The sequence below is a fragment of the Abramis brama genome, assembly GCF_963993115.1.
Source record: "Abramis brama genome assembly, chromosome: 7".
Lineage (NCBI taxonomy): Eukaryota > Metazoa > Chordata > Actinopteri > Cypriniformes > Leuciscidae > Abramis > Abramis brama.
In genome coordinates, this window is record NC_139969.1 from 14,244,700 (window position 1) to 14,255,100 (window position 10,401).

The 10,401-nt window shown below is 35.7% G+C and overlaps 2 protein-coding genes across 2 annotated transcripts; one reads left to right on the top strand and one right to left on the bottom strand.

Annotated features, from left to right (window-relative positions):
* Positions 1–682: 682 nt before the first annotated feature.
* On the top strand, positions 683–3,428 carry LOC311087235 (interferon-induced protein 44-like). Its single transcript, XM_084120524.1, has 8 exons — positions 683–803; positions 1,030–1,513; positions 1,600–1,651; positions 1,800–1,995; positions 2,107–2,259; positions 2,375–2,546; positions 2,800–2,900; positions 2,996–3,428. The coding sequence occupies exons 2-8, from the start codon at positions 1,036–1,038 to the stop codon at positions 3,179–3,181; spliced, it is 1,338 nt and encodes a 445-aa protein (XP_083976650.1). The 5' UTR covers positions 683–803; positions 1,030–1,035; the 3' UTR covers positions 3,182–3,428.
* On the bottom strand, positions 3,423–8,990 carry rabgap1l2 (RAB GTPase activating protein 1-like 2). The gene is made up of 9 exons (XM_084120525.1): positions 8,416–8,990; positions 8,114–8,283; positions 7,413–7,481; positions 7,149–7,259; positions 6,937–7,041; positions 6,752–6,835; positions 6,594–6,665; positions 6,283–6,474; positions 3,423–4,641 (listed from the first exon to the last, which is right to left on the bottom strand). Exons 2-9 carry the CDS (start codon positions 8,222–8,224, stop codon positions 4,423–4,425), a joined length of 963 nt encoding a protein of 320 aa, XP_083976651.1. The 5' UTR covers positions 8,225–8,283; positions 8,416–8,990; the 3' UTR covers positions 3,423–4,422.
* Between the last annotated feature and the right edge of the window lie 1,411 nt (positions 8,991–10,401).

Genomic DNA, 10,401 nt, shown 5'->3' on the forward strand with positions numbered 1-10,401 from the left:
CCTGGCTTTATGTGTCCATATGTTGCACCTGTTGCAGTGCAATTGTAGTCGGTTACTGATTCCAAATTACATGACAAATATTGTAGTTAGTATAATCCATTACATTACACATTTAAGGTGATATAATCTGACTACTTTTAGATTACTTTTGACCTAACTCATTTATCACACTGATTTGAATAGGAATGAATGAAATATATTTTTGAATGAAAATACAAAAAGAAAGAAAATATATGAATAACATGAAGTGCATTAAATTTTACATTACGTCAGGGTTTCCCACACTGAGTTTTTTTTTTTTTTTCAAATCATACAATTTTAAAATGAAAAGAATAAACAATGACTAAATAGATAAAACAAGATATGTATTTTTTTTTTTTTTTTACCATGTGACCATTAGAGAACCGTGAACTTAATTTTATTATTTATTATCATAAAAAATGTAGCCTATTATAAATATTTTGGTTGTGGTTTTTTTCTTCTTCTTCTTCTTTTTTTTTTTTTTTTTTTTTTGCTGGGCAGCAGAGCTACAGTTTGTCATTAAGTTTAATATTGTCTACATCTTGGTCTGATAGAAGCTTTATTAGGTGTCATTACTAAACTAGTTTTTATTCGAGTGTTTCAGTTATGAAACATCACATCACTGATTTACCGAATCTACCAGAACCAAACCTGCGACGGCACGTTTCATTTTTGTGACGTAGGCTACGTCGTAGGCTATTGCAAGTTGCGTTTCCCTAAAAACGAAAGTAATCTCTTTCGGGGTAGAGAGAAAGCAGGCGATTCTGACTACTTGTTCCAGCGTAAGCTGTTTTAATTTAATTTGCATACTAATATAATTTGAATTATTTGAGTCATTTCGGATGAATTTGTGTGCATGGGGGCAATAATATATAGGCTACGTTGCTCTTTTTTATATTGGCTAGTTGCATGCATATTTTACAATATATTCAAAATACTTTTAAAGGACCTTTTCTTTCTATTCCATTATAACAGCATGCTTTAAAATGTTGGTTGAATGTTTTTCAGATCATTATGAGCACCATCACATCCAGCTTGACCAAATGGCAGAGGAGGAAGCTCTACTCCTTGCTCAGCCATGGCAGACTCAGCCTGCTGTTCAAAGCCAGTGTGCATGGCTACAATGTCAGTACATTTCACCAAAAATGTAATACTCAGGGGCCAACTGTTATTGTAGCTTACAATAAGTCTGGATATGTTTTTGGAGCTTTTACCAACAAAAATTATGGTCAAACTGGCCAAAATGTTGTGGATGACAAAGCTTTTCTCTTCAGCTTTAATGACAAAGAGGTTAAAGAAGATCCTCTCCGTGTGTTCAGTGGAAATCCACAGTTTTCTTTCACTGACAGTGGTCCGAACTTTGGTTCTTTAGTGTTTCTTTACAATAACACAGCCACTGTCTACAGTAATCCAGGAATATACACATTTGATCCACATAAGATGCATGGGAATGACTTACAGCTGACCGAATGTGAGGTGTACAGAGTTGAAGGTTTGTATTATTTCAGATAATTGCCGAGAAAATAGTGCACTTTCAGTGATGATTGTGTGAATAACTCTGGTTTGGATTCTCACCAGACTGTGGAGGACTCTTGGAGAAACCATGGAGAAATGTGCAGTGGAACTCTGAGTGAGTGAAGCAAATTTAGTGTCTTCTTAAAAATAATTAAGATTTTGATTTGGTCTGTTGTCTTTACTTTAAGATCAAGGTCTTTTACAAAATGTTTCTGACTTTCTGTGTTCCTTAAGGAATTTGACAATGAAATTAATATTTTTAGGAGAAGGAAGGCGCTCTTGAGCATCATCTCGGGCTGGAAGCCTTCTGTAAGCTCAGCTAAACAGGCTCGGGTTCTACTGGTGGGTCCTGTTGGGGCTGGGAAATCAAGCTTCTTCAACTCTATCAACTCTGTATTCAAGGGTTATGTGAGCACCCAGGCCAACACTGGCACTGCCGGAACCAGTTTGACTACTCAGGTAGAAATATACCCTGATAATTATACCTCTGATATTTTACAGAGGGATATATTGTGATTGGATATCTCTATACTGCATTTAAATTAATTGCTAAATATTTGTGCCTTGTAGTTCCGTACCTACCACATAAAGCCAGGGAGCGGTGTCAGCCATGTTCCCTTCACTCTGTGTGACTCGATGGGTCTGGAGGAGGGTTTGAACAGCGGTCTGGATGTAGATGATTTTGCCAGTATTTTGAAGGGTCACATTCAAGACAGGTATCAGGTGAGAACTTTTGGTGAAAGGTAATAACAGTTACTAAGTGTGGCAGATGTTTTATTAGTATTTTCAGTCTCACTTCTTAATGATTTAAAGTTTTACTACATGTTTTTTTTCTTAGTTTAACCCATCAATGCCTATACAACCAGACTCCCCTCATTTCCATAAATCTCCTGGCCTGAAGGACAAGATTCACTGTGTGGTGTATGTGATTGACTCCAGCAAAGTCAAGCTCCTCTCTGACAAAATTAATGACAAGTTTGCGGTTTTTCGAAAGAAAACCAACCAGCTGGGTGAGGGAATAACAATAATGAATTAGATTTAAATACATTTCAAGTAACATGAGTGTATTTTGTCATTTAAATAATAGAATATTAGATTTTCAGCCTCTCTCAAGAAACAGGAGGTTACGTCCATTTCTGCGCATTTCTTGATGTCACTTCTTCTGTACAATTAACACAAATCTTTAACCACTAGGGCTGTTTCACCCATAGTTTAATGATCTCTGGGATTTTGTAGCATTTAAGGTGTTATTCTGTACTTCAGGTATTCCTCAGCTGGTTCTGCTCACTAAGGTGGATGAGGCCTGTCCCTTAGTGGCAGAAGACCTGAAAAATGTCTACCAGAGCCACTACATCAACAAAATGGTACAAATGAATATATATGGCTTTATTGTCAGTATTCTATACTGTTCTCTTTCACATCTTGTCTTGAGTATTTCTGATGAACTGTTTTGTGACAGGTGCAAGAGGTGAGCGCTCAGCTTGGAGTTTCCATGTCTGCTGTGATCCCAGTGAAGAACTACTGCCAAGAACTGGAAATAGACCCTCAAACTGACATTCTGCTTCTAAACGCTGTTGTTCAGATACTCAGAGCTGCTGAGGGCTTTTTTGATGATTTTTACAATCCAGAGGAGAGGTCTGAGTAGAAGGTTCTGGATTTATATTAGAATTAGCAAATCATACCTCTTTGTTTACAGAGACAATTCATATTGTTTTAGGTGACAAATGCATGTTTGTTTGTGTAAGGTCTGTTGACATTTCTACTGTTGCTTTTAACATGTAAATTATTGGTGATCCAAAACATGTAAATGGATGTCTAATTTTCAAAGCTTTCTTTTCAGTTTGAGAGAAAAATTTGTTGTTTCGAACTGAAATAAAGGTCTTATTAAAGGTCTCATGAAGTTTATTTGTTGTAGAAGATAATGAAATAAATACATTCACATTGTACAGTACCATCAATGAACCGTAAATGTGTTTGAAGACAATTGTTTGTACTTGATCTAACCCATAAAAAGTACTTTTGTTTATGTAACCTAATGTAGTTAGGTTGATTTACTAAAATTAAATTAAAAACCAGTTCATTTAGAAGCATAATAAGTTGCAAAACACTTTTTGCAGTGTATGCTTAAACTCACAGTACAAAAACTTCATACAGTCTTCATGAGAGATTGCCTTTAGAGCAACTGATATGTTGCAGTCATCTCATGGGAGCAGATATTTATTCCTGTCACCCATCCTTTAAGAATCCTCTCATTCCCAATGTTTACAACCATACAGGTTGTTCCACCTTGTTTTGCATTGCAGAAGTAAGCTAATTTCTGTGAATTTGTAAGACTTCTGGTTCATTAGCCACTATAGGTAAATAACTAGAAAAATAACCAAGTGCTACAAACCAGTGTGTTTATAATTGCAACACTATACATTAAAATAACATGGAATAAGAAACAGCAGTTTGCAGTATCAGGCAGCATAACAAGCTGTTTTGTACAGCTAAAAGTAACTGGAAGCGGATGACGCCAGAAGCCAGACACATCAAATTAGCTCTTAAGGTGGATAATGTCCTCTGTGGCTAGTTGCGTATTAAATTAGTCTTAAAGGTTAGTCATGTAATTGTTTTTTTCTTTAAGACTGGTCATAACTTTTTTTTAAAGAAAGTTAAACAGGTAAATTGATCTAGTAAGTAAGTCTTTTCAGATTACTCCTTGACTAACTGTTGGTCAGACTAGTTCTTAAGACTCAGTATTAACATTGTGACTATTGTTACTGTGTTTATGCAAATGGCCCTAAGGTCTGAGAGAATAGCTTTCTCATCATTTGTGAGACTCATTTCAGGAGTGCTATCATGAAATATTTTTCTTCTCCACTAGTAGGCCTATGCTCCTCCTTTTCATACTTTGGCCGCTCTCCCTTCTCGTTGGGCCCAGGAGAGCCTTCTGGTGACCCAGCTGGAATGGGGGTTATTTGTGGGGCTCCAGGCAGAATCTGATTGAGAGGAGTTCTGATGGCCGCTGGCAGCTGTCCTGAAAGAGTCCAGAGTTTTTCTGAGCCATGTGTTCTTAGCAGCCTGAAGTTCAGTCGTCACAGCTGTGTTTTGGTGCTCCAACTCCTTGGGAAATCAAGATGATAAATAAATGATGAAAAAGAGATTTTTTTTTAGCATAAAAGTATGCATTTAAAATCATTTACATGACACTTCAGTAACACTTAATAATAACCTTCAATTTATTAACGTAAGTTATCATGAACAATGAACAACATTTTTAACAGCATTTGTGAATGTTAATTTATAAATTTACTATTGTTCATTGAGTCATGTTATTCACAATTGAACAAGTGAACAAATGTTTATTTATAAAACTTGAATTGTTAAAAATGTATTAAAACAGATTAATACATTCTGTAAAAGTATTGCCCATGGTTTAAACATTTTTAACTTCAATTTTTAAGTACCATCAACTTGGATGTTTAAGTCATTTCAACTGCAATGTTTATATTATGTTTATAGCTTATAAATAACTTATTTTGATGAGTTACTTTTCATTTTATATTTATATGAAAAATTCTAATTCTGTTTTTCATGGTTAATCAATAAAGACTTTGCCAGAATCAGAAATGTTTACAAATGTTGTAAAGTAACAGAGTAAAAAAAGGTAGAAGAAAAATTAGGGCTGTTAATGTTAACGCGTTTACTACGGTGGCCCAGTAGTGCACAAAACAACAAAATTTAAAAAGCAAACATAAGTTCACAACACAACGGAATGAATCCACAACACAACGGAAATGAGCCACAACACAACGGAAAATGTACAACACAACGGAAATAAGCCACAACACAACGGAAAATGTACAACACAACGAAATAAGTCAAGTCAAGTCAAGTGTATTTATATAGCGCTTTTCACAATACAGATTGCATCAAAGCAGCTTCACAGCATTAAACCAAAATAACACAACAAGGTTGTTTCTAGTGTAAATTTATTGATTGATAAAATTAAAATCCCCAAAATATCCCCAACTGAGCAAGCCAAAGGCAACAGTGGCAAGGAACCGAAAACTCCATCAAGTGACCTAATGGTGTCCTAAAACTCCATCAGGTGACCCAATGGAGAAAAAAAACCTTGGGAGAACCCAGGCTCAGAAATAAAGCCGGAATATTTTTCCATTGTGTTGTGGATTCATTTCGTTGTGTTGTGAACTTATGTTTGCTTTTTAAATTTCGTTGTGTTGTGTACTGGGCCACCGTAAAGGAAGGGCACAGGTAAATATGACATTTATTATGGGTTTATGTGAGGATTGTTTGAAGTTCAATTAAATTAAAAGTTGTTATATTTTTTGAAGCCCAATAAATGTAAAATAAATGATAGCTTTCAATTACACTGTAATGTTGATTGGCTATATAATTAATGTATAAAATTGGGGAGGGAAAATCATTTTCATCCAGACATCAGTAGCTGTATTAGTAGGCTATCAGTGATACTGACTTTCATTCATAAAAAGAAGCCAAGTACAAGTATTTAAAATATACTGCCTCTATGTTGTCTCTACATTAATTTGGAGAATAACTGTTAAATTATTACAATATAAAACATAAAAAACGTAAGTGTTTTTAATTGCGATTAATCAGGGAAAAAAAGTGATTAATCAAGTTAATGTTTTTAATCGATTGACAGCACGAAGAAAAAATCTTCTCACAAGTCACATTTCAAGTTTCAAGTCACATGCTTTTAATCAGACTTTTATGTCTTACTTGTATCTTGCATTTGGACTCCACCATTTGTAGCTTGGTCTGGGCTAGCTCTCTCTCTAACTCTTGGACCTGTTCTCTGAGAGAGGCCTTCACTTCCTCCTGAGCAGAGCTTTCTTCACTCTCAGAGCACAGCTGAATTGATCCATCCATACCAAAGATGTGTCTGCACCGCTCACACTCCAGCATCTTGCTCTGAAATAATCAAATATATACAGTGTATGTGAGAAAATAGGCTGTTTAAGGAGAAACATCATACTACAGTAAGACTGACGGTGAAGGTCAAGCTGCTTTGAGGTCAGTTTGTTTCTTACTCTGATAACCGCCAGCTCTTTGTCTGCTTGAGCTTTCTGGTTTTCAAGATTAGTGTTCAGTTGGGAGCAAATCTAAAGGACGCAAGAAAATGAGCTGAAAGTCGGCATCAAATGCAACAACGTTTATTGAATATGTGGAGTTGTAATTGAATGTTTACCTGCTTGTAGTCGGCAATGATGTTGTTTGATCTCTTAATGTCTGACTCTGCTTTGTCCAGCTCTCTCCTAAACATCTTTTTTAGCTGTCGAACACATCAATACATTAGACAAGGGCAAAGCATGAGCTCTCTTTCACAGAGATTGTTCAAACACTTTACTGCTCAAAGCAGTGATGTTAAAGCACCTGTGAAGCCTCCTCCTCCTTTCCCCTTTTCTCCTCCTCTGTAATCCTCAGAAGCTGTTTGGTTTTTAACAGCTCCTTGGTTAATTCATCCACCTGGTCCTCGGTCTGAAAAACACACCAGATCTATCTAAACATGCACAGCATATAAAACAGGTAATGAAACTAGCCTGTTGCATATGATATGCGTGATAACTTGTAATAATTTGACAGACCTGATCTAAAGCAGTCCTCAGTGCAATCTTGCTGGTGACAAGTTTTTGTGCAAGATCATCATTTTCCTGCTCCAGACGCAAACTGGTTTCCTGAAGCATACGGTTTTCTCTCTAGAAAAAAGAAAGAAAGAAAATCATTAATACCACAAATCTACAACCCTGAAGTATTCAGTGCATGATTATGCAAGAGCTGTAGTTTTGTAGATCTGGGTGTTGCAGAGCAGGACGGAAGCTTTTTGTTTTTGTCAGGGTGTGATCACTTACCTCGTACCTGTCGAGTGGGTCTTCTGGCTGCAATTGGTTATCTCTTAATTTTGGCTTTTTAGATGGCACCTGTTTAAAAAGGAGATTTAAATAACTTTCAAATCATATCAGGTAGCCTATATGCACATCTAAAAGGCATGAAAGGAATGTACTTTAACATCTTCTAAGTACTGATTATATAATATTCATAGTTGCAATTTTATCAATACATTTTTTTTAATTATGTTTTTAATTCATATAAATAAATGTACACACGCACACACACACACATATTATCTATATTATCATGTACATATTTATTAAACTTTTAGATCATATCAGGTGCAAAAATCTTGAAGGCATGAAAGGAATGTTCAGTAACATCTTAAGTACTTATGTTAAGTTCATAGTTGCAGGATCCATATGAGCATTTCTTTTTGCAATTTTATAATGTCTTTTTTGTATTAATTTACATTTTTTTGTATATATATATATATATATTATACACCATGTACATATATTTATGATAATATTATAATATTTATGTTTGTGATCACCAAGGAGTAAACATTTTAACAATAAGTGATCACAAACAGACTAATATTTTTTAAAAGAGATTTGAAAAAAATAACCATGTTGTTCTGCTACCCCATTAAAAATTCCAGCATGCCAGCTTTAAGTCAACATGTGACAAACGTGAGGTCCAAAGTTGCTGAACTTACCACTTGTTTCGGTAGAGACTCCACCACTAGACTGGCCAGGATCTCCTCCTCTGACATTTGGTCAATAATATAGGCATCATAAGCAACAGCAATAGACACTTCTTCCATCATTTTGGCAGGTGAGTCGAACACAAGTGATCTCAAAATACAGAGTAGGCCACTGAACGTTTCTGGAGAAATGACAACAGGTTTGACAGGCAACAGTCTATGTCTGTCTTGTCTCAATGCAAGCCCAGCCCTACCATAAGACTATGGGAGGAGTTTCATTTCAGTCCACCTTTGTCCTGTGGTTCTTCACTTACCTAATAAGCAGGTATCAAAACACTATGGCCTTCCAACTGCTCCCTGTTGAACTTTCTCGCAGTATTATTCCACAATCCAGCAGCCAATACTAATTATTTCCTCATAACTAAATCAAAAGTTACATTACTAAATCAAAATCAGTTAAATATCATTAAAATTATGAATCCAACACAATTAGGTTCCAGAACAGATATATTTTTTCCTTTTACCGTCACAGTTTAGAGTTTACAAGCCTGCCTGTGGCTTCAAGCACAGGGCAAAAGACTGTGAAATTGAAATTCTTGCTGTAATCCTGAAGGTCGCCCCTCACACAAAAACACTGTGGTTTGCCGGGGACAAGCAGGTGCCAGTACATTCCTCCATTCCTTAAGCTGCTTATATCTGGCTGCTGTATATGTTCATTGGGATTGATGGAGGCTGAGAACTGCTGTTTTTATCATTTCACTGCAGCTTCAGGCAGGCATCGTGCAGATATTATTAATCAAAATGGTAAAAAGCACTAGTTTCTTATAAAACTACCTTTGCTTCTTTGTCTGTTATGCAGAGCTAATCTGTTGTGGTCATCAGCTTGAACAAAGCCGAGCTAATAAGGCGAAAAATAAGAAGGAGAGAGAAAGAGAAGGGGAATGTGAGCAAAAGTGGGGGAGGATGTTATTAGTAATTGAAAGAAGGGAGGAGAAAAGAGCAATAAAGACAAACAGCAAAGTGTGACAGTGTTCAAAGGTTCTTGTATTGGAGGAGGTGCCAACTCAATCTTCAGGTATCGCCATGAACCTGTGAAACAAACAAACGCACAACTGTCTCCAACGGTTGGGAGTGGCTCTCATCTCCATTTGCTAAGTGTGCTGCTTAATATGGCTGAAAACTCATAGTGAGTCAGTGGAAAGCTTCATCATGCTGAGAGTGAAATTCTTTTACAGTTGCTGAACTGCAATGGAAATGAGATGTATGAAACAGCTATTTTCTTAACAAGTTCTTAAACTGGTCCTTCAAGTCGTTTAACACAATCACAATGCACAGATAGAATGCAGTCCCAGCCCTGCTTGACACTCCCGGTTAAGTATTTTCAGTGCTTGTAAATATCAAAGTGAAAGAAAATGTTGCAAAGAGAAAATGGTAAGATTAGTGGATTCTGATTTTGTCAAAATTACACAAATGAGTGTTTACTCAAGCAGTGGTTTTGTACACTACCGATCAGATGTCTGGTGTTATGTTTTGGATGGATGCTTTAAATTGATCAAAAGTGACAGTTAACATGGTTTCAAAAAATTATATATCAAATATCTTTTCAACTTTCTATTCATCAAAGAACCCTAAAAATGATTTATTCCACAAAACTATTAAACAGCTCAACTTTTACATTTATGCATTTGGTAGACACATCCAAGGCATTCATTTTATGAGTTCTTGCTTTCCCTAAGAATCAGACCCATGACCTTGGCGTTGCTAGCGCCATGCACTACAGTTTGAGCTATACTTCTCAACATTAATAATAAGAAATGTTTCTTGAGCATCAAATCAGTATATTACAATGATTTCTGATGGATCATGTGACACTGAAGCCTGGAGTAATCATACTGAAAATTCAGCTTTGCCATCACAGGAATAAATTCCATTTAAAATATAATGAAATAGGAATACATTTTAATATTATTTGCTGTATTTTTGATCATTTAAATGCAGCTTTGGTGAACAAGAGACTTGTTACAAATCTTGTTACAGCATTACAAATCTTATTTTAACCCAAACTTTTTAACGGTAGTGTGTATGTTTGTATTAAAAACTTTGTATTACATTTTTTTATATATTTTTTTATTAATTATATCCTTTAAGCTAAAATTTAATTATTTTAATTGAAAGACTAAACTGTTTTAACTTTTAGAATTGTCTATTGTGTTTTGTAATTATTTTACTGTTTAAATTTAGCTGCGAAGCAGTTTCCGGCATCCGGAACAGATGCCCGAGCCACCTCATCTGACCCCTCT

What these genes read in the sequence shown, in the direction of transcription:
- LOC311087235 (XM_084120524.1), top strand. Translation starts at nt 1,036, where the DNA reads ATGAGCACCATCACATCCAGCTTGACCAAATGGCAGAGGAGGAAGCTC. An exon ending in ACATTCAAGACAGGTATCAG is followed by an intron (nt 2,260 to 2,374) that starts GTGAGAACTTTT and finishes TTTTTTTCTTAG; the next exon opens with TTTAACCCATCAATGCCTAT. An exon ending in AAAGAAAACCAACCAGCTGG is followed by an intron (nt 2,547 to 2,799) that starts GTGAGGGAATAA and finishes TCTGTACTTCAG; the next exon opens with GTATTCCTCAGCTGGTTCTG.
- rabgap1l2 (XM_084120525.1), bottom strand. Translation starts at nt 8,224, where the DNA reads ATGATGGAAGAAGTGTCTATTGCTGTTGCTTATGATGCCTATATTATT. An exon ending in AGGAGGAGGAGGCTTCACAG is followed by an intron (nt 6,836 to 6,936) that starts GTGCTTTAACAT and finishes TGTGTTCGACAG; the next exon opens with CTAAAAAAGATGTTTAGGAG. An exon ending in TCATTGCCGACTACAAGCAG is followed by an intron (nt 6,666 to 6,751) that starts GTAAACATTCAA and finishes TGCGTCCTTTAG; the next exon opens with ATTTGCTCCCAACTGAACAC.